The sequence below is a fragment of the Ips typographus genome, linkage group LG9 (genome assembly GCF_016097725.1).
Source record: "Ips typographus isolate SLU linkage group LG9, UJ_Ityp_2.0, whole genome shotgun sequence".
Classification (NCBI taxonomy): domain Eukaryota; kingdom Metazoa; phylum Arthropoda; class Insecta; order Coleoptera; family Curculionidae; genus Ips; species Ips typographus.
In genome coordinates, this window is record NC_138430.1 from 4799804 (window position 1) to 4822980 (window position 23177).

The following is a 23177-nucleotide window of genomic DNA, read 5'->3' on the forward strand; positions in this document are numbered from 1 at the left end:
AGTCCATATTCTTCGCTTACCGTGACCATTCTATTAATTAGCGTCTGCAGATCATCGTATGTTCCAGCTAGAATAACTGTATCGTCAGCATACCTCAGATTATTTATTGTCATGCCGTTGATCTTAATGTTTATGTTCTGATCATCAAGTGCCCTATTTATTATGTCCTCCGAGTACAGATTAAAGAGGATTGGTGATAGTATACACCCTTGACGAACACCTCTCTGTATTTCTATTTCTTCTGATGTCATGTCTTCTATTCGTACTACTGCTTTTTGACCATAGTATAAGTTTGATATTATTCTTATGTCTCTGAGGTCTATTCTTCTCTTTATTAATGTTTCTATGAGCAAGTCATACCTCACTTTATCGAAAAAATGTTTTACTAATGAGGGCTTAAGCTTAAATTTTTCTTTGATTTTAAAACCTAAATAAAAATCTATATAAACTACGACTTAAGCAGCAGAATTGGAGTTAGTTTTAAAAAAACAGTTTGGTGTTATTAGTCCATTAGTCCAGTTTGAAGTCCTATAGAAGCCAAACCATATTATTATACCGTTAGATGCATTTTTTTTATTAACTATGAAATGTGTATTTTTCAATGTTGATATATGATCAACTTTATTCTCTCCTAGAATCTTGTCGCGTGTCTGACAGACGAACTGAACTCCGGCATGGCCTATTTAATGTCGGTTACGGGGGACGATCATCCCAGGGAAGTCATTAATATTTTGAGTGGGGCAATGAACCTGTTACGAAAATGTAGGGTAAACGCCGCATTAACGATACAGGTGAGTTATATTGTGACGTTTTTGTTTACGGTCTTATTCTGTAAACACTATTCTTTTTCATTTGTTCTAATACGTTTTAATGCACTTTTAGCTTTTCTCCCAATTGTTTCATTGGATATCGGCCAAGGCGTTGACAAATGTGATATCGAACAGTAATCTTTGCACGAGAAATTTCGGCAATAAATTAGCGAGCCGTCTGCGTAATTTGCAAGTCTGGGCCGAGTCGCAAGGGCTGGAATTGGCTGCCGAGTGTCATTTGGCAAAAATTGTACAGTGCGCTCATTTATTACAGGCAAACAAGTACACGCCCGAAGATTTGGCTAATCTTAGCGCTGTTTGCTTTAAACTCAATTCAATGCAGCTGGGTGCTCTTCTTATGCAATACAAAGGTCAGTAGTTTGACCCATTTAAAGAGGTTTGTATAAAAAGTAGTTACTTTTTAGCTGAGTCAGGTGAGAAATTAGCTTCACCCGCTTTTCTGGAACAAGCAGCTAAAGCTGCAGAAGGTGTAGCTGACGAATTAGCACGAGCTGAAGGAAGAGAAGTGACCTTGTACGAAGATCCAGCTCCTCCTCTTCAGCTTCTTTTGCCCGACGACGGATTCAGCTGTGATGTTGTACAGGGTGTACCACCTGGTATGTCCACGTGAAAACTTGAATTGAAATTTCGTTTTATTGCTAATATTTTCCAGGTCTCGCCGATTTTCTACACCCCTTACAAGCCGCCGGTCTTTGTAGATTAGCGGCCCAACCGACCAGTTCCGGTTTCTGGACCGTTTACATGAATGTGCCTAGGCCTCCGAGCGCTTTAAGTTCCACCCAGCCGGAGGTAATTATTCGGGATGACGATACTAAAAAAAGTCAATTTATTTTTATTTCCTGGATATATAAATTTGTATTACCAGCATAAAAGCAAATAAATAAAAATTGATGGATTTATTTCACGTTGCAGGTTCAAGTTATTCGATTACACAAAGCCGGAGGCGGCATGGGCTTATCTATAGTAGCAGCAAAAGGGGCGGGTCAAGAACGTTTAGGCATTTACATAAAATCGGTAGTGCCTGGCGGTGCTGCTGACCGCGATGGTAGATTGGCAGCAGGTGATCAACTTCTGTCCGTTGACGGACAATCTTTGTTGGGCATAACTCAGGAAAAAGCGGCCGAATATTTGGTGAGAACCGGCACCGTTGTCACACTGGAAGTAGCGAAAGGTGGCGCCGTTTATCACGGTTTGGCGTCGTTGTTACAACAACCCAGTCCCACTCCTCAAAGAGGTAAGTGCTTATTTACTTTTTCGTGTGGATTACAATAATATTTCTATTTTGATCAGTCAAACTGAGTTTTTGGATTAAGTACTCCAGAGTTTTGAAAATATGGGGAAAGTATACACTAAACATTGCTAGGTGGTTATAGTTAGCCAGATTAGTTAATTACAGTAAGCTTGATTTTATACCAAGAAAGTTTGTATCCTAAATTCTCTAATATCTAATCAGAGAATTAAATGAAACTGTGTTTGTACTACGTGTTACTCAAACAAAATTGGGGTCGTGTTTGGACTAAAAAAAAGTGTTGTCTTAGGTTTCTTGGGTTCCAAATGGTCGAAAATTGGCATACCCTCTGGGGAATCAAAAAATGTCAAATTTTTGGAGTTTTTGTCTAAATTTGGCCTATATTTTAGTCGGCGAAAAGAATTTTGAGTGTTTTTGCCAATGTGAGGTTCTAGGATGACCTTTAAAGAAGCCAACCCAAGATTTTGATCAAGTTACCTTAACTGATGTTGATGTTAATGTTGCCTATTTTCAATAACTATTAGTTTATATTAAGAAATGAGGAAATACAAATAAAAGAAATTACGGTGGAGTAATTAACCGAGTCTGTATTTCTAAAGATACATGCATCACTAATTTGGCTCAGCCTGTACCAGGTGTTTATTAAGTACTTGTACAAACTTTAGGGGGTAAATATTTGACCAATTTTAAGCAAAAAAGTTCGTATAAACATAGTTCTGCTAACGTATAATTTTGGAGATACAGGTCGTTATACAAAAACAACATGTAATTAAAAATAACATCAGTTAATTCGTCTAACGATGTAGACTCTAGGGAGTTAGTAGTGTTTCAAATTTGAGCTCAAAACTGTAGGAGTTACTTAGAAAAAACTGAAAAACAAATGAAACTTTGACACCCTGTATCTTCCTACCTTTTGGGTTGGTTTGGTTATTTTTGAGATCTTTTGACCATTCTAAAACCTCACTTTGACAAAAACACGGAAAATTTCTTGCTCCTGCTAAAAAAAAGCCCAAATTTTGGCTTTCAATGGTCCTTTCCGACTATTTGACGTGTAATCAACAACTATTTAGCTAAAATTTGGTTTAGCATTTCCCCTAATGCTAGTGTTTCCTTTAATTTCATGCAGCTCACCTTCAGGATTACAACTCTTACGACCAATATAACTACAATCAGAGAAGTCCAATGGGATCGAACGATTCACTGTATTCGAACCCCAGCAACGTAATATTCACTCCACCAATACACCAACCCACAAGTCAGGTGTTTTTCAATTCTGACGATAGTTTGTTCAAGACGGAAAAACGTAAATTCGTCATACCCAGAATAGAAATTCAAACCGATGAGCCGGTTTTTAATTTGCAAGTGACCGATTTTAGTGATCCGTCACCGAAAAATGTGACGTTGACCTACGACGAAAGTGGTCAAACCATGAAACTTCAGAAAGTTGAAGCCTACGTGAAACCTAAAAGTAAAGCTCAAGAGTTTGCGCAGAATAAAAGTTTTTCTATAGAAGTTAACAGGAGTTGTGTGGATATAAGCAGTATTTGTGACACAGACAAATTTTTGAGTATCGGCACTAAAAAATTGTCCCGGCAAAAAGCTACCTCAACGTCTCTCATAGACTTGTCGAGTTCAACTTCATCAATTAACAGCTGCATTTACGAATCTAATTTAGATCTTAGCCAAATCGATCCCGATACATCCTTAAAACATTGGAAAAGCCCTTTTGAAATTCGACATGCCAAAGATTTGGAAAGAGATAACAGGGCCGTTAGTGAACCAGCCCTCAACAAAGTCAAACACTTTGTTAGTAGTCGAAGTAAAAGTGTCAGCGAGGAAAACTTGAACAATAAATTAACCGAATATGAAAGATTGGAGATTTTAAAGCTGTTGCACGATTGGAGTTTAAATGGTTCGGACTCAAAGAGTGAGTTCAATTTGAACCTTGTTAGAGCACGAAGCACCGAAAATATAGAGAGTATTGCGAGAGATGAGGTAGGGTTAAGTGAACGGTATTGCTCAGAACCCAATTTAAATGAAAATAAAGCAAATGAATTGCTGGTCTGTGGGAAGTATAACTCGGACACTAAAATTGCTACTACAATTTTAGAGGAAGACTTTTTACACCAGTGCCAATATAAAAACTGCATCTTCAACGTGGAGTTTAACCACAATAAGCAAACAAGTCCCTTAAAACTTAAGGGGATTTTAAAAAACAGCCGGGAAGCACTTGATGATTGTAATGTTACAAAAAATTTGTCTAATGAGTCATTGAAAGAAAACACCAACATAAACACTCGTAACAACAAAACAAACTTAGAATTACGAAGATACAGCGAAGTGATACAAACTGACAAACCGTTAAATAGTGAGTTGATTCGGTGCGATAGTTTGGAAAGATTAACGCAAATGCGGAAGCCTAAAAAGTTTCCCGAATCGTATATAGTGAATAGGAAAACGCAAAGACTGAGAAGCATTGAAAATGGCCAGAGGCCGAAAAGCCCCAAGGTTATAGTGATAAAAAAGAAGTGCCTGCCTAAAACGTGGAAGAGCTGCTCGGACATTAAACCCAAAAAGCCAGTTAAAAAATGTTGCAAATATGCTAAGAAAAATTGCCCAATTTTGAAAAACTCTACAGATTCGCCGAAAAAAGCTCGCAAAGCTAAAAGTTGCGCTTGTATCAGTGAGGAGAATATTCTGGAGTCGATTCAGGATGAACAGTTACCAGACTCTAAATGCGTTAAAACATCTAAAGTGTATTTTGCTGACGAAAATGATAATTCCTTTCAAGACAATTTTGAAACTGACGAACAACCAACGGCCATGCCACCGCAACGGCCAGGCTTTGCTAAACAGTACTCTCTGACTGGATTAACACAACACACTTACAAAATTCCGTTCAAATCACTTTTAAGACAAAACACTATGCCGGAAACGTCAATTTACTGCCTAAATTGCCAGACCGTCACTCACAACGATGATCCTTTTGTGGTTAAACATCGGGATGGCGTTTGCTTTGGTGGCCAGCAGCAACCAGCTTCTGCTAGGTTAGCAGCCGGTTTTTCCTCCATACTTGGCTCCGCTTATCTTGTTCATCGTAAGCTTACGATACTGTATCGAGAGCACTACTTTACTTCTATTATTTTTTTGTATTTCTTGTCGTTATGTTATTTGCTTAATTAAATTTTAGTTGGAGCACCCCCTTACTTGTTTATCGTAGCGTTTGTTCTAGTTTGAGTGTTTTTAAATTTTATTCAAACATGATTTTGCTACTTAAAATTGCTCAAACTGTCAGTAACGCCATCTTACTTTACTTAGAGTGTTTTTATGTTATTTAGGTCCCAGGCGAATGTCTGAACGTGATTTGCCTTCTCGGGTGGACTCGGAACGTTCTATTCCTTCTTCTAAGTCCGTTCCCGCTTTACATCAAATCCATTCGCCCAGTCAAGAACAGCCACCTAGAAGTGTGGGAAGCCAACCTAACAATTTCCTAGCTGAGGGGTAAGTTGGTATTTTCTGACTAGTTTGAATAGAGTGGTCTCATTATTTTTTTAAGTAGCAACCCAAATGGTCCTGCGGGCCTTCGAAGTCGCTCCACACACAACCTCAATCAGCAAGACGGTGGTTTTTATCAGAATCTCAGCGTTTATAGGAATAAAGTGCCCAGCCCACAACAATTAGGTGACAGGTTAGGTTACTGTAACAATTTTGATAATGAAACAACTTATTGAGACGTTTTTTTGTAGAACTTCAGCCTTGCGCTCTTCACAAAACTCTCTACAATCATCCATCACATCCCCACCAAACTCACAACGTCCTTCATCGGCTTATTATCCGCAAAATCAGCCTCAACCAAATTTCGGTCGGCCTAATTTGCATCAATCGATTCCCAACCTTAAAAGTCCACCCTCAATGCAGCGTCTTCATCAGGAAGATAATTCCCGAATATCTGGCAGTTATCCGAACGTCGGGGGACCACCCCAACCGCAGTATCACGGGGTAGGAACGTATTCAAACAAGTCTGAGCTAAATTTTCATATAAAACTAAATTTACAGACAGCTCAACAAGCGCAACAACAACAACAAACTTACCTCAAACAAACTCAGCCTCAGAATTATCATGGTTCGCTTGGGGATGAAGTTGCCAGACAACAATTAAACCGCTCTCAGTACAATTCACCCTACGACAATTCGAACCAATCGTACCCGTCTCCGACGCACAGTAGTGCCACAAACTACGGTCAGGCAAACCATTATTCAGTAAATAATGGTGGGGCAAACGGGTATGCACAACAAGGGGAAGCCCAACAGCAACAAATGATGTATAATTCAAGTGTGAATACTGGAACATTGAGTAACGGTCAAAAATATGATGACAGGATGGAGAGTAGAGTCGAACAGAAAGGTAAATCGCACACTTTGATAAAATGTTTGCTGACAGTCTAGTTGCAGGGTATCCAACCACCCAAACGTTGCTTCGCGAAGACGTCTTACGACAGTCTCACGGTCCAAGGCCTGACGAAATAATGAGGTATCCAAGCACAAACAATGTCAGGATATCCGAAGCTCAAATACAGAATAATCGAGGCGGTGACGATCTGAATAGGTCAGTTCATGTTTTTTTTTGGTGTGATAAATGTTTAAGTCTATTGTTTTTATTATAGACACCAGGAAATTAGGAATTCCAAGAGCGACGACATGCTGAAACATCATCATCATCAAGGAGAAATGATGCGCTACGCTAGCAGTGGCAATATTCGGGCTTCCGACATTAACCCACCTTTACGGCCTGGTCAAGAACATCAACATCGTTTGAGTAACGAGGACCGTCTCCTTAGAGGTCAAGCTAAATTAGCTGAAATGGGCGAAGAGGTGTGTTTTAGACTACAATACACTTCTAACTCATCCTATACACCTATTTTTTTGAATAGGTGAGAAGAAGGCAATTACAACAGCAACAGCAGCAGCAACAACAACAACCTCAAAACCGACTTTTAACTCAAATACCGCCCAATCCATACTTCCAATCCCAACAACAACAACACTACTACAACACCCAAATGGCTCAATCAATGCAGAACCTGTCAATAAATCCGACCTATCAAAATCACCAAGTCCAACAATCTCCAAACAGCTACAACAACCAAACGTATCCAAGTAACCAGAATTACTATCAAACACACGGACCGACTTCTCCAACGTACCGTTCGCAAAACAACCTGCACAAGTTGCATAAGAAGGAAGAATGTCCACCGGCACCTCCACCGACCAGCACTCATCCATTGTTCTCGCACGGCGATGCCCCTGCTACTTACACGGCATCCAACCAAGATCCCCCAAAAATGGCGTTGTATCCAATCAGTCCGCCTAGTTCGAGCAAACCGCCCAGGGATCCGTGGGCAAGAGAAGAACAAGAAAGACAACAAGGTAAGTGTTTTACAAAGTCAAATTTTGGCGTTAATTATAATCTGAGTAGGTGTTTACCGCTGCGTATTATGTTTGTGGTTAGATGTTAACACGTTTTATAAAAATACTCCAAGGTTGAACATCTAAACATCCTTACGAAGTAAACCAGTTTGGCAAAGAGTTTTTTTGCAACAGCGTGAGTCGTTTTGAATGTGCCACAAAACCCTCTAAATACTATTTATTACGAATCTTCTAAAAAGTGCCAGAAGATTATATACTGTTCTCACGGACTGAGTTTACCCGTGCGTCATCCCCCTGTGATTTAGAAGTAGACATGCATTATTGACTTCATCCTTGTCTATTGTTCACTTTCAGAAAAGGTAATTATCTAAGTGAATGTCTTCCAAAAAAAAACATTTACTGATTAGCTCTTCTATGTCAGTCATTGTCAGTTTGAAAACCATCGAAATTTATTTGATTTGTTTACTATTAATTCTTTTCCGTTTCTTTGTGTTGTTAATCATTTATAAAGTTTCCTATTTACCACACCACCACAGTTCTTTTAAGAGCTATTGATTCGCTTTTAACATTCTGTAAGTACTTTCATAATATTTTTATGTCGGCTGTCACGATCTAACCAAAATTGGCACAATTACTAACCTGTTTTGAAAAAAAAGTGGGAGTGTCTGTTATGGTTTTTATTTAGCCATTTGGTTTTTCCTAAATTCCGAATTACTTACTATTACAGTATTTTTTTAGAAAATGCCTGGAAAAATTCTCCACAGGCAAGCCCAGCAATTAATTCTTAACCTTTGTGAATATTTTGAATTGGAAAAAACCAATGAAGGACCTTTAGAAGCTTTATTATCTGTTCATAAAGAAAATAAGAAATTTTAAGATCTTACATATTCTTCCTGATGTATTTTTTTTTTGATACTAGAAGGTTGTAGCTGCTTTAAAAATTTCCCGCAAAACTGTTTATTCGATTCGGAAAAAGCAAGCAAGTAATCTTATGATTTCCTCACCTAGAAAACGTAAATCGAGACGTTATCGACGGGCCAAAATCACTGATTTATCTGAAAGCATTAAAATTGATGTTCGAAATACATTATATGATATGTACAAGGATAGTATGTTAATAATAGTAAAATATATCTACTTTTGTAAGAAACATCTATTAACATTTTATTGTTTCCAGAGACTGAGATTTTTGAGTTGCATTATAGATTTTTCATAAAAATTTCTTCAAACATATTAATAATAAATTCATAGAAAAAATAAAATGAGCGTCTAAAATGTTCTAGCGGGTTTAAAATAAAATAAGTGGATTGCAACCTGAAAATGACATATGAGATACTACAGCATCACTCAGAATGTCTTATGGAATTTTTATTTGTTGTATTTATTTTAGAAAAACATGTAACCATCCAGAACCTAAATCCAGAGCTTAAAGTTAAAGAAATATTACATATTGGTGATACATCTCTGCGAATTTTGGTAAATAAATTAGGTTTCAAATTTAGACGGAATTCTATGATCCAAACGGAGACTTCTCATAAATAAAACATGTTGGTCAAGATACTTTTAATTTGCTTTGGTATAAGGTTGTTTTAGTGCAAATTTGCAGCCAAATATCTCTACTTTCTGACTGACAATACACGCAAAATTTTAAACGTGACGAAGCTTTAGACCCGCCCTTTTCTATAATATGAACACAACAGGTTTGTTGACGAAAACTTGATTTGATTCATATGATTATAAATGACGTAGCCTTTGTGACGCACGGGTAAACTCACTCCGCGAGAACAGTAAGTGTCTTAAATCTTCCCAGAGATGTTTTAAATTGCCAGAGGGCTCTATGACCATTCTGAAAGTTCCATAGACCTCTAAATGCTATTGAATGCCTTCTAAAAAGTGCCAGAGGGTTCTACGTGTCTTAAACTTTTCCAGTTTTGTTTTGAATGTGCGAAAAATGCTATTGAGAATCTTCTAAAAACTGCCAGAGGATTCTATAAGTGTCTTAAAACTTCCCAGAGTTGTTTTAAATTGCTAGAGGCCTCCATGACCATTCTGAAAGTTCTATAGACTTCTAAATGCTACTGAATATTCTAAAAAGTGCCAGAGGCTTAAACATTCCCAGTTTTGTTTTGAATGTATCAAAGACCTCTAAATGCTACTGAAAAATTTCTGCAAAGTTACAGAGTCCTCTACAAGCCACAACTGTCTTAAACTTTTCCAGAATTGTTTTAGATTGCCAGAGACCTTTAGAACCATTTTGAAAATTCTATAGACCTCTAAATGCTATTGCAAATCTTCTAAAAACTGCCAGAGGATTCTATAAGTGCCTTAAAACTTCCCAGAGTTGTTTAAAATGGCCAAGTTCTGTCATGATTATTATCATCCTGAAGATGAGATTTACTCAAATCTCCCTCACCTCCTAGTTGCATGATAATATCGTCATAACTGGCATCAGATTCACCCTGACCATTCATTCTAATATTCTAGTAAATAAAGAAAATTTAAATAAATAAGCTTGAATAAAAATTCTATTATAGGGATGCCAAGTTATTTTTAAGGTAAATAACTAAACCTATCTAACTTACTTTCTACCTAAAAATCCTGCTTCTAAATATATCATTGAAACTACAAATATCTTTAATACAAAAAATTACAAACTACTTACAACTAATACTCTTCGTCAAAGAGTCCAAATTGTCCAAAATAAACCGTCAGTTGACCAATCTTCTTCTTTTCCGTTGAGGTGGATTTTTAACTGCAAAGGTCTGTATCTCGGTAACAGCCGGGAGGCCTCCTCGGTTATCGATTTAACCACTTCTGGAATAGGTCCTCTATCACAATCTGCTCCATGTCATAACGTGGACTAGACGGTACAATTGCTGGTAGCACTCGGTATTACACTCAGTCACTTCCGTTCCGGAAGGAAACAGCTTTCTAAGATCCCCTGATCTTCAATAGTCTGATTTTTGCTCGAATTTTTTAGAAAACTGACTTTCCAGCTCTCATTAAAAGTCTCTCTTGACAATCAACAACCACAAACAAAAAAAACCTTTTTTCCCACCTTCTACCTCCACGTACCACCTTTTTCACCTCCTTTGAAGTTCATCAAGTACTACTGTTAATTTTCTTAATAACTACATACAATGCTACTAAAACTAACTATAATGGTAAACACTTGACATCCCTACAAAAATGTACTTTTTCTATAAATTAAATAAATAAATTTTCTTTATTTTCTTGAAAAAAAAAATCCTTATTTTCAAGACAGTTCTATAGACCTCTAAATGCTATTGAATACCTTCTAAAAAGTGCCAGAGGATTTTATAAGTGCCTTAAAACTTCCCAGAGTTGTTTTAAATCGCCAGAGGCCTCTATAACTATTCTGAAAGTTCTATAGACCTCTAAATGCTACTGAATATTCTAAAAAGTGCCAGAGGCTTCTACAAGTGTCTTAATCATTCCCAGTTTTGTTTTGAATGTATCAAAGACCTCTAAATGCTACTAAAAATGTTCTGAAAAGTTACAGTCTTCTACAACCTACAACTGTCTTAAACTTTCACAGAACTGTTTTAAATTGCCAGAGACCTTTAGACCCATTTTGAAAATTCTATAGACCTCTAAATGCTATTGCAAATCTTCTAAAAAGTGTCAGAAGATTCTATAAGTGTGTTAAACCTTCCCAGAGTTGTTTTAAATTCCCAAAGGCCTCTATGACCATTTCGAAAGTTCGGGATATCTAAATGCTATTGAAAACCTTTTTAAAACTGCCAGAGGGTTGTACAAGTGTGTTAAACCTTAAAACGAACGGAGAATAGTAAGTTTTCTACTCTGCAGAAGCTCGAAGAGAAGCAGCCAGACAGTGGCAGGAGCAACAAATTCGCGAGCTGATGTCCTTACCATACCGATCACCTCAGCAGGAAGAGCAGTTGCGAGTGTTGCAACTGGAACGGGAATTCCAGAGACGGGCTCAAGAAGCGGCAGGTGAAGACGACGATGAGACGGAAAAAGTACAATCTAAAAATATTAATTAAATTGTTTTTTTAATAACTAACTTATTTAAAGGAGTCTCCAATCCCTCTTATGCCCCAACCGGTGTCCAGTCAAACCGTGATAAGTACAGTGCCTTCGACCACCGTCTCCAGTAGGTTGGAACCTTCGCAAACTCCCCCGACTTCTATTCTGAAGCCAGGTGGGCAGGCGTCACCACCATCAACGGCCAATCACATCAACCGAGAAAGTCACACAAGAGAATCGACCAATCAACGTCCGCCTTCACCCATTGAACATCCGGCTCCCCCACCTCCAGAGAGGTAAAACTCTTTATTAGTGGATGTCAGTCAATTCAGAATATTATATGATTTCAGGGGGTCTAGTTTCGCGATTATGTCAATGCGAGCTAAAGAAAGCGCTGGGAAACGGGTGTCGTTTGATCCAGTTTCCACACAGAATGCCGTTCAATCTCCTACACAGGCGCCCAACTCTTTGCCCATCAAAGACACAGTACGGGAGGATCCAAATGTGAGTCCAACAAGAATCAAAATTTAAAACTAGCCAATCAAATAATTTAATCATTGCAGAGCTTCATAAGACAAGCTGAATCTATGCTGGCATCCCCCACAACGCCGACCGACGCCAGCCCAAACGTACCGACTGCAACGCCGGGCGTTATCGGTGCCCAAGAAGTCTACCGAGACCCGAGAGCGAGACGTTTGGCTGAACAACAAAAACGTACCCAAAACGAGTGTACTCCAGTGCCCGAAAAGCTCAGTTTCAAGGAGAAAATGAAGATGTTTGCGATGGAAACGGGGGAACGGGAAACGCCCAAAGACAAAAGCAAAATCAGTCGTGCTCAGCGGGAAATCGATAACCTCGGCTCGCCGCCAAGTTCTGGAATGGTACATTAAAACCGACCCGAACTGGTGGTTAGTTACAGGGACCAATTTAATAGAAGAAGAAAGTTGTAGAAAGCGTTTATTTTTGTATTCGAGTCGGTGACACACACACACAAGAATTTATAAAACTAGTCTGACGTTTTCTTAAGTGGACCATTATAAGGAACTTGGAATTGATTGCTTGGAAGAAACTTAACTATTTTCAAATTTTACACGTTTATACGCAAGCTGGACTACTTACAAAACATATCTCGAATTTTAAGGTTTAAAATTAATCGACTTTAAACCGAAAGTTTTGATCTGCAAACAAAGCAACTACTACTACTATTTGTGATGACTTTTCTTCGAGGGACCTAAAAAAAGTAAAAGGATTTCGAATCTTCGAAACTTCCTTGTCATAAATAACTAATAATTATTGAACACGCTGTAATAGGACCAAAAATTAGTCGTAGCAGTTTTGACCATATCTTCTTAACCCTACCGTCCATGCTTGAGACCACGCAAGTTAAACACAAATTTACGTTTTGTCTTTTAAACAAAAAAGACAAAACGAAAATATGTTTACAATATATTTAATTAATTAGTTAGAACTGACCAGTTACAGCTCGTTCTGTATGACGAACCGTAGTGACTTAGATAGTGATTTGAAAAAAAAACGTATTTATTGTTAAAATTTAAAACTTTATTAAACGCTAAAATTACAGCATCGTCTCCAGTTTAATACAGTATTTTGAAGATATTAAGGTGTGCGATGATTATTTATATTTAAAAGTTGAGGCTTTTTAATGGCCTTAATTTTGTACTAAGCAATACTTTTTTAGACGTTAAGGACCAATTTAGAAGTGACTAAAATGTTTCCAAAATACACATTTTGACATTTAATAAATAAAACAGCTACCAGAAGGCATTCCTTGACTTACTTCACATGTTGTCATTTTGTTTCTATGTATAATAATAATTATTTGATATTTAGTTATTACTTTACAATTATTACACTTTTTACTTCCTTTTCTAAGCAATATCTTTCTGTATTTATGTCAATATTTCGTAGCATTATGTACATAAACAAATGAAATATGTATATTATCATAAGAATAATAAGATACTGAATCTTTGTTTATGACCTAGAGATGAATTATTATTAATAAATATCGTATTATTAAAACAAAATTATGATCTGTTAAATTATGTAATGTCTATTCCTTTCAAAATAAATTAGGAATTTAGAAATACTTACCTTTTTGAGTATTATTTCGATAAATTAACTAAATAAACGATGCTTCTGTCGTTCTGAGTCTTCACTTAAGGTACGAGTCCACTGGATACATTTGTATCGCAACAATATTGCACAACATGCTGGAAACTCATGTTTTCAGTCTATAGGGCGAATAAAACCTAGAATTGAGCAGCGGCTTCTAAAAGTTCTCTAAACCTTCCAAGAATATTTTGAAGTTGCCTCTAAAATTATTTTAGAAGTGCCAGATAAAAAAAAAACTGCTAGAGGCCTGGACAAGTTCCTTTTAACCTTTGAGACATATTTTAAAGTTGCCAGGAGCCTCTAGAATTATTTTGAAATCGTCTGAAATTTTCAAATACTACTTAAAACGTCCTAGAAACAACCAGAGGCTTTTAGAAGTTTTCTAAACCTTCCAAGAATATTTTGAAGTTGCCAGGAGCTTCTAACATTTTTTTGAAAGTGCCAGAAACCTTCAAATACTACTGAAAACGTCCTAGACCTAGAAGTGACCATCAGATGCTTCCAAATGTTTTCAAAACTTTCCAAGAAAATTTTAAAGTTGCCAGGAAGCTCTAGAACTATTTTGGAGTTGCCAGAAACCTTAAAATACTGCTAAAAACCTCCCAGAAATGACTAGAGGCTTTTACAAGTCTAGACCTTCCATGAATATTATGAAGTTGTCAGCACCCTTTAAAATTATTTTGAAACTGCCAGAAACCTTCAAATACTACTTAAAACGTCCTAGAAATGACTAGAGGCTTTTACAAGTTTTCTAAACCTTCCAAGAATATTTTGAAGTTGCCAGGAGTTTCTAGAATTTTTTTGAAAGTGCCAGAAACCTTCAAATACTACTTAAAACGTCCTAGAAATGACCAGAAGCTCCTACAAGTTCTCTAAACTGTCCAAGAATATTTTAAAGTTGCCAGGAGCCTTAGGAAGGAAAGGAATTATTTTGGAAGTGCTATGGTGCTTTTCGATCTTGAGACTAATCCAAAAATAGTCATTTTTTTTTTATCAAATACTATATATTCATATTTTGACGTTTATACAAATAATTCTAATAATAAATATTTTAGAGATGTTGATTGGCAAAAAAATGTTACACACTCTGTAAAAGTTATAATTAACACATAAGTATAATAGAAAAAGTTTTGAGTTTTTCTCAGCGCAGCTTAACTTTTCTTAAACCCCTTCTGTGGAACGGGGCTTGACATATAGGACATAATCCAATAGCCTTAGCAGCCAAACCCTCTAAACACTCCACACAAAATAGATGGCCGCATATGGTGGCTTTGACGGGTTTCGAGAATAAACTTTCAAAACAAATGGGACATTCTAGCTTTTCTCTATCAGACGCTTTATTATCCTTGACCTGTAAAAAAGTAAAAAAATATCGTTCAAAATATTTTCGGGATTCTAACGTTGTCGCAGCTACATAAAACCAGTGACAAACTGGTGCTATTTTTTTTTATTTTCTTGCTTCGGCTAGTCTACAGCGTCCAGTAGATCCTTAATTTTATGTACCGCATTTAAACAATCCCGTCCACCAAGTTTTTATTTTTTGTTAACCAAAATGTTGAACAGATTTTTTCTGATTCTTTGAGAAATATGAATTATATAAAAATGCTTTTTGGAAGGAAAAAATTTTGACCCCAAAAAATTCAAATTTCTTTTAAAGTGGTTGATTAGCTACTGTAAAACTGAGTTTCAGCTTTGTTGAACATCCAGGAATAGTTTTATTACCAATACAGAAATCATGTTGACTGAATATTGTCGTTTTGAGATATTTACTATTGAACATTGAATATTTCTAGTCTATAGCATTCATTTAATATTGCCTTGTATTACATACAGTTTTTACATACAATTTAATACAGTTTTTGTTTTTTTTTAAATACAATGTTACTGCAAATTTTACTTACTTGTCCATTATCTTGTACTTTTACTGGTCTTGGATTCTGGTCCGACATTTTCTTTTTGCAGTTGTTCCTACGAAACTGGTCAAACGGGTTTTGATGACAATACGTGGTTCAAATATACACATATTTAATAAAATAAGTATTACTCGTATAGAAAATATTATTCCGTGCTTGTAATTATGTATAATACAGGGTGTTTCAGAGTTGTTGTGACAAAAGCCTAGGAGAGATTCTCCTGGCAAAATCAAGCAAAAAGTTCAAGAGAACATTTGTCCACAAGTGCTTTGTTCTCGAGATAGAGGGTGTTCAAAATTTCAAAAATAAAATAAAATTTTTTAATATAACATAATCCACTCAAGATATTTTAACGAAATTTTGGTGACACTGGTTTTTTTCAACACAAAAATGATTTTTTTATTTCCTGTTCAATTCTGAAGAGAAAAGGGCTCTTTTAATTTTTTCCTAGGGTGCCCAATTTTCGAATAAAAAAATAAAAATCATTTTTATGCGCCCCTAAAAGCAATGCGATTATTTTTAAAATATCAAATTATTGAACAAAACAGCAACAGCGTTTGCACCAGTTTTTTTAAGCAACACTTGAGCAGACAAACTTTGAACACCCTGTATCTGGAGAATAAAGCACTTGCGGACACATGTTGTCTTGAACTTTTTTCTGGATTTTGCCAGGAGAATCTTCCCTAGGTTTTTATCACAACAACTCTGAAACACCCTGTATACTATTATGATTCTGTATGTAAAGATAAATACAAATTACCCCCGATAATTTGGCGAGTATCAGGAGTAAGTACCTGAAATTTACATCCTTGTGTTTCTGTTTCTTTGCCAGGTTTTCTGCAAAAATTGGATTTTCTATCAGTGGCAAATTCAGTTTTCTTGACAATTGGCGAATGCGCCAAATATTAGGAGTAAACTTCACTCTGTGCTATCACTTAAGTGACTCTAGGTTGTTGTTTTTTTGTTATTCAAATATTCGTATCAATTTTTTTTATCAAATTTAATCAAAAAGAAAAACACGTTATTTACGTTTCACAATTTCGAGTTAACAATATATTATTACATAATAACAAAAATATAAAAATGGACGCCTGGAGAGGACCAAATAAGAGACGTATCATCCCACAGCCACGTCCAAAATATCACAATATGTCCTCGGTCTTGTTTAAAAAACGTAAAAACCGGTAGTGAAGATTTTAATTCTATCTGACTCGCCGACTTTTTTTACACAAATAATTAGTTTTGTACTTTTATATGTTGGCGATAGTCCTCTGGATATAGTTTTGAAAACTACATAAAAGTAGGCGTAAACACACACAACTTTCTAGACCCCAAATTTGTATAAGAACCATAACATTTCACACACAAAGAGATGCCATTCAAGCAAAAACATACAAATGCCACTCTTTTCTTCCACCTAAAAACACAGGAAAAGAAGAAATTTACACCACTCCAAGTTCGGTGCGTTTGAAAGGGTAACCGACAGAAAACCAAGTGGTTCAACAACAAAGCACCCCGAACTTTTGTTTACATAAATGCTATGAATGTACAGAATATTTAGCGCAATATCATCTACTTCTTCCCTTTCGTTTGGCTTTTATTGTTCGATGTTTTCGTTTCGGTGCTGCGCGGATACTCAATGGCCAGAGGGGCGTTGTAGCTAATTGCTTTTGGCGCCACTGGAACGTACGAGTCCTCCTTCTCGGAATGGTATATGCTCTTGGACTCTCGTTTTTCCTGCTCTGATTGCCATTCAACCTAAAAAGAGTTCATGAAATGTATAATTTTATCCGAACGAAAGTCACGGATTGCTGGGGGTGAACGATAGATAATCTGATTGCTTATGGAATAAGTAATAGGAAGATGAAAGTACAATTTTTGTAAAAACGCCCTCTATCGACAGAAAATGCCCTTTAAAATGCCGCAAAAACAAAGTCTCTACGATTAGCCGTTTTCGAGATATTTCATTTATTTCAAAGCAAACTTTCAACTACTCCCACCACTTTATTTGAAGAGATAGAAAAAAAGTTAAATAGGATAATTTTTCGTAGAAAATAGGGGATAACTTTTATGAGATTTTTACTATACATTTCCATTTCAATTTTCAGAGTTTTTCGTCATTTTTCATTTTAGTGGTATCGAAACGCTCCCTAGCGGTGAGTTTAGAAAGCTGAAAATTATTTTCAGTATTTTCTCTTGGCCACATTTAATAATGACAAAAATGTCTTGTAGCCATACTACGTATAGTTTTCGAGGAACAGCCGCGTGCACGGCTTATTGGGACACCCTGTACAGCTTTTAGACGATCGTCAAACAAGTTCCTCCTCACTTCAATGCTGGTTTGAGGGACGTGGACGAGAAGTAAGACCAACCCCAAAAATTGTGCTTGCTGTAAACCCAAGAGTTACCATATCTCCTTTTTGGGGTAACTTTTGGGTTTATTTGTATATCACACACATTTTAAATGAAAAAAAAAAAAGTCAAAATAGCCGACAAAAGCCATGTGACATTGTACTAAAAAGTGGTCAACATGGTGGAATTGTGTGTCACGTGACTTTCACAGAACAAAAAGCAAAAAAATTTTAGAAAAAGGCAAATCAAAACGGCTGGGAAAAAAGTCATGTGACTTTGGAAAAACTTGTTTGAATAAAACATGTCAAAGTGGCGGAAATGGCCGTGATCTTAAAAAAAACTGGTTAAGTCATAACCACTGTCAAAACCGGGTTGACCATAAATAGTATATTACATACTCACGTAGAAAATGTTTTAAATTCAAAAAAGTCTTTTATCAAAGTTAATTAGAGGATTAAGTAGCAAAAAAACTCGGCCTAACGATGCTTATAATTTCCTTTGAATAGTCTTAGAGAAACCCAGAGTTTGCTGTAACAACAAACTTTTTTAATTGTTAAGTAGTCGACCAATAATAACTCCCCATTTTTCTCCAAAATTTACCTTGATTTCATTTTGATACCTGATTGGTCCTTGTTCAAGGCAAGTGAGATAAAATATGTTACTCCTGTATGGGGTAAAACTAAGCTTGTAAGTGGGGCCGCAGTTTTAATTTGGGATTATGTGGGAGGTTAAAGTTGAATTTTTGTCACCCCCTAACCGCTTCCGGGTGTAATTAGTAAACCTGTAACTGATATTGCTATACAAACCTTTTGCCGGTGCTGCCTGACGTGATCTTCGACAATGTCCAGCACCATTTTTTCGGTCAGGACACCGTCCTCGGAAGCGTAGGCAGCTGCCTGCCAGGCCACGCCCAATTTAGCGATCTCTCTACCGGACATTCCGTCCGTCATCTCCGCCATTTTGGAGCAGAGCGCACTGTAGTCGAAATTGTCGACTTTCAAACGGCGTTTTCCTTCAGTGGCCGGTTCCAGCACGAATTTTTGGAAGTAGAGACGAATCAAACGTTCGCGCTCGTCCAAACCGGGCAAAGAAAATTCGACCATTTCGTCCAAACGATCATTGACGGCCCAATCGAATTGTTCGGGCGTGTTCGACGCCAGTACCAACATAAATTTGTTGCTCTGTTCACCTGAAAGTTGTTTTAAAAACAAAGTTAAGACACTTTTTGGGGAGTCGCTGAAAAATTACATTCATTTTGACGAGCAGTTTATATACCTGTTCTGTATAAAAAGGCGTTAAGAGTAGCTCTCAGGTCTTCTGAAATATTCTCTGAAGATCTTTTACGCAAGAAGGCGTCGGCTTCATCAATAAATAACAACAATCCTTTTCTAGTGCTATTTGCCCAGTCAAACACTTTATGCACCGCAGTGACGCCATCTTTACCCATCGGAGCTATGTCACCACCCGTTAAAATGGCGTAATCCATTCCCGAGTGTTTAGCCAATTTCTAACACCAAAAAAAACCATTTTTTCCACGCAATTATGATGACTTAATCCTTAACAAACCTTGGTAAACATCGTTTTACCAGTACCAGGAGGGCCATGCATCAAAATATTCCTGTACATTCCCTTATTGTGTTTGGTGTTTTTAGTGGCGATCGCTATGTCTCTTAACCTCTCTTCTAATTTAGGTGCTAAAACTATTCCGTGCAGAACGTCCCCGTCTTTATTTTTGATTTTTTTAATAGTTTCTATTGGGTGTTTGGCAGCTTCAAGCAATGAAAACCTGGACGTTTCCCTAACCAATGAAGGTTTGCCTGAACATCAAAACTGTCTGTATAGAAAGTCATTTTAAGAATAAAAGAAAAAACGTACCAAGACGAGATTCAATGTATCTAGCAGTAACAGAAGTGGCGCCCCTTGCTGAATATACACCTAAAGCTAAAAGAGTAAGCCCTCCAGCTGCAGTAAGTACCTTATTCCAGTCAGTTAACATGGCTTGCGCACCAGTACCAATTACAGTACCTGCAGTTCTAAAGATGTCCCACTTTAGTTTATACAGTAAAAAAATTACAAGACTCTCACTCACTTTATACTTTCTAAAACGGTAACTCGGTTTTCTTGAGCCCGTAATCGGATTTGCTCCAATGTTAAATCGCGATTCTCTCTGTCAACTTTGGCCTTAGCCCGAAGCTCAGCTTCTACTCTTTTCATCTCGTTTTTATGTCTTAACTCCATTTCATGTTCGATTGTCGCTTTGCGCATTGCTTCTTGTTTGGCAACTGACTCTTCTTGTCTTTATTGAAATCAAATGAAAAAATTATGCTCTTTGTCATTCTCTTATGTTTGTGATTTAAAAATATTTGTTTTTGTTGAACCAGACATATTTTTAAAGTGCCTTTGTAAAACTACTTTTTTTTGTTACTGACAGATTAAGGAAAAGTTCTTGGTTTTGCCCTGTGTCATTGCAAAAATGTGGTTTTTCTCTAAGATAAACCTATCAATTTCATTTTGATGAGAATATAACTCCATATATCACATAAAAGATACTAAAATGCATACAATGCGTTGTAAATACAATACAATTTTACAAAAGAAAATAATATAATTACTTACTTCCAAAATGAATCTTAAAGGTAAAACAGAAGTTTATTCTTTGTTTTTCACCTGAAAATATTCCATTAACCCAAAAATGAGCTGCTGTATGCACTTGCTAATACTTAAGCATTTTCAGTTACCAGAAATATCAAAAATTACAAATACAGCTACACAAAATAACAACTAAATCAATACATTCAAATTACAACTGAAAAATTCAAGGAAAACTGTCAAAAAATCAAAATAAATAATTTTCCATGGTGTGGCCAACAAGGTTGGATTCAGTAATATCACTGATGCCCACTTTACATTACTAGAAATGACACTTTTGTTGGTCCTTTTTTAAAGAATTACCATACTTGTACAGGCAATCAACTTAAACTAACTTACCTTCTTAAACTTTCTTCATTCATTCTTTGCTGCTGAGCCAACTGATCATCATAGCGTTTTCTGGCTAGCTGGTCCTGGTATTGCGCGCGGGCTTGATGTTGTCGCGTTTCTTCCTGCAAAAGCTTCCGTTTTTCTTCCGCCTCCGCCCTTTTGCCCTCAATCTGCATTTGTGCAATGTGTGCCTCATATTCTTTGATTTTAGCCTGCTGTTCTATTTGCTTGGTAGCCTCTTGTTGTTTAGACAATTCAAGTGCTTCTTTAGCATGCCCTATAAGCCAAAATGTTTGATTTTGATTTTTTTTATCTATTGTTTGAAGAGTTTACTATAAAACAATCAAAACATATTTTTTAAAAATTCAAAGTATAGAACAATGCAGACAAGTAAAAAGAGATGTTGAATTCATCAGACATATCATTTCATTAAATTTAAAAATACCAGATAAGCATTCTGCAATTTTTATGATAATCAGCATGATTTTAGATTCATTTAATTGAATATTCTTTCAAACACAAAATAATACAACCTAATTAGATCTCCACCCCAAACAACTATGTTTCTATAGTATGTAGTTAACTACAAAACTACTATTGTTTTTGAAATTATTGGCCTATAAACTGGATGATAACTAAGACACTATCCAGCTACTACTACTATATCTATTACTATTTTGACTAACTAATCACTATCTACTACTAGTACAACTAGACTCTTCAATACATCATAGCCAATTACATAACCTTATAAAGATGCAATCTTACTAGACTTTTCCAAATCCCTGGCAGCTTGAGCGGCTCGCTCCAAAGCGGTCGAATCGAACCTATAAGCCTCCATTTGTCTCCTTTCAGCCTTCGTTAAGTTCGGTTCTTGAGGTGGGCCCCCGTCAGATCCGCCGGCTCCGGCCGGAACTCCGAGGCCCATCTGAGCCAAATCGGGTCCCTGATCTTTATTTCGTCCGTAGCCAAATATCCACGACATTCTTCTTGATTATTGGTTTTCCACAAGTATGCCGTTTCGGAACGAAAATTCTGGAAATCAGTCCAAATGTAAACTCAGTACAAGAGACACAAACCCACGAACATGAGACTTTCAACTTTGAGGTTAAATTTAGTGGTGATCGACCGTGTTAATCTGACAGCTAACAGGCGACAGTAAAAATGCTTGACACTTGACAAAGTGATTATCACGTGACACACTATTGTATACAATTAGCGCGATCACGTGACAACTGTCAAATTAACGTTCAATTTGTGAAAAGAATAATAATAATCGAACTCGACGATCGACGTACACCGTTCCAGTTTATGGTTTGTTTATTAATACAATTTTTAATTTATCTTTACAAATTCACTGAACTTATTGTATTTAGTAGTGCTTCTCTGGTTTCCTGAATACCTCAGTTATATTAACAATTACTTTTGTTTTATTTTGTCTAGTTAGGTTAAGTAAGTTTTCACGTCTAGAACTTTCCAAAAAAAACATACCTCCAAAGGACCTAAGCAGTGACAAAAAATGGTCAGCGTAACATCTCCCTCAATTGACCTCAGCTCGTACCGAGACCAGCACTTTAAAGTAAGTTACAATTCAAATATTGAACTATCTTTACTATTAAGAACAATCTAGGGTACTAGAGCAGAACAAGACAAGCTTTTGAGACTCACCTCTACCCTGTATGTGGGTAACTTATCGTTTTTCACCACTGAAGAACAAATATATGAGTTATTCTCCAAATGTGGTGAGGTGCGCAGGATTATCATGGGACTGGACAAGTACAAGAAAACTCCATGTGGATTTTGCTTTGTGGAGTATTACACCCGGGCTGATGCTGAAGACTGCCTTAGGTACACTGTTAAGAACCTGCTTTTATACAAAAAAATGATAATTCAATGTTTTAGGTACATTAATGGTACCAGATTAGATGACAGAATTGTAAGGACAGACTGGGATGCAGGTTTTATTGAAGGAAGACAGTATGGCAGAGGCAAAACTGGGGGACAGGTAAATGCTTTTCTAAACCAAGTGTTGAAATCTTAAACCATTTTAATTATAGGTAAGAGATGAATACAGGACTGATTATGATGCAGGACGCGGTGGTTATGGAAAATTGATCCAACAGAAAATAGGTACTGAAGTACCAGGATTTTTACGTTAATTTTTCGTATTTGTGACTACACATTGATTTACTATTATTAAGAAGTTTTTATTTTACAATTGTATGAATGGATGATTAAATACAGTGATATTTACAAGTAGTTATTATTTCTAGTAGTTTA

At 36.6% G+C, this 23177-nt stretch overlaps 4 protein-coding genes across 13 annotated transcripts in view; 2 read left to right on the forward strand and 2 right to left on the reverse strand.

The window, feature by feature from the left end:
- cno (adherens junction formation factor afadin) overlaps positions 1–13632 on the forward strand; it is a 46948-nt gene extending 33316 nt beyond the window's left edge. For 6 of the 9 annotated variants that reach the window (XM_081986239.1, XM_081986242.1, XM_081986247.1 and 3 more), the window contains 15 exons: positions 636–791; positions 883–1180; positions 1235–1426; positions 1483–1619; positions 1743–2064; positions 5418–5580; positions 5636–5767; positions 5826–6484; positions 6532–6685; positions 6744–6951; positions 7011–7506; positions 11338–11510; positions 11566–11813; positions 11868–12021; positions 12081–13632. In XM_081986239.1, coding sequence (XP_081842365.1) covers positions 636–791; positions 883–1180; positions 1235–1426; positions 1483–1619; positions 1743–2064; positions 5418–5580; positions 5636–5767; positions 5826–6484; positions 6532–6685; positions 6744–6951; positions 7011–7506; positions 11338–11510; positions 11566–11813; positions 11868–12021; positions 12081–12407 — 3819 coding nt within the window. In that variant the 3' untranslated portion in view covers positions 12408–13632. Of the gene's footprint in view, positions 1–635; positions 792–882; positions 1181–1234; positions 1427–1482; positions 1620–1742; positions 2065–3205; positions 5127–5417; positions 5581–5635; positions 5768–5825; positions 6485–6531; positions 6686–6743; positions 6952–7010; positions 7507–11337; positions 11511–11565; positions 11814–11867; positions 12022–12080 lie in introns of those variants that run through there. The other 3 variants (XM_081986241.1, XM_081986240.1, XM_081986243.1) reach the window with 3 other exon arrangements.
- A 1034-nt stretch (positions 13633–14666) lies between these two features.
- LOC145733450 (E3 ubiquitin-protein ligase RNF166-like) lies at positions 14667–15799 on the reverse strand. Its single transcript, XM_081986276.1, has 2 exons — positions 15555–15799; positions 14667–15004 (listed from the first exon to the last, which is right to left on the reverse strand). Exons 1-2 carry the CDS (start codon positions 15600–15602, stop codon positions 14795–14797), a joined length of 258 nt encoding a protein of 85 aa, XP_081842402.1. The 5' UTR covers positions 15603–15799; the 3' UTR covers positions 14667–14794.
- Positions 15800–16547: 748 nt separating this feature from the next.
- bor (ATPase family AAA domain containing bor) lies at positions 16548–22012 on the reverse strand. The gene is made up of 8 exons (XM_081986258.1): positions 21666–22012; positions 20907–21174; positions 20008–20214; positions 19794–19951; positions 19485–19735; positions 19194–19425; positions 18725–19107; positions 16548–17324 (listed from the first exon to the last, which is right to left on the reverse strand). Exons 1-8 carry the CDS (start codon positions 21880–21882, stop codon positions 17139–17141), a joined length of 1902 nt encoding a protein of 633 aa, XP_081842384.1. The 5' UTR covers positions 21883–22012; the 3' UTR covers positions 16548–17138.
- A 69-nt stretch (positions 22013–22081) lies between these two features.
- Cbp20 (cap binding protein 20) lies at positions 22082–23153 on the forward strand. Of its 2 annotated transcripts, XM_081986275.1 has the most exons (5): positions 22082–22211; positions 22341–22476; positions 22528–22745; positions 22800–22902; positions 22955–23153. In XM_081986275.1, the coding sequence occupies exons 2-5, from the start codon at positions 22417–22419 to the stop codon at positions 23054–23056; spliced, it is 483 nt and encodes a 160-aa protein (XP_081842401.1). In that variant the 5' UTR covers positions 22082–22211; positions 22341–22416; the 3' UTR covers positions 23057–23153. The 2 variants fall into 2 exon arrangements, with proteins under 2 accessions (XP_081842401.1, XP_081842400.1); XM_081986274.1 differs by lacking the exon at positions 22082–22211 and having other exon boundaries at positions 22218–22476.
- The last annotated feature ends 24 nt before the right edge of the window (positions 23154–23177 follow it).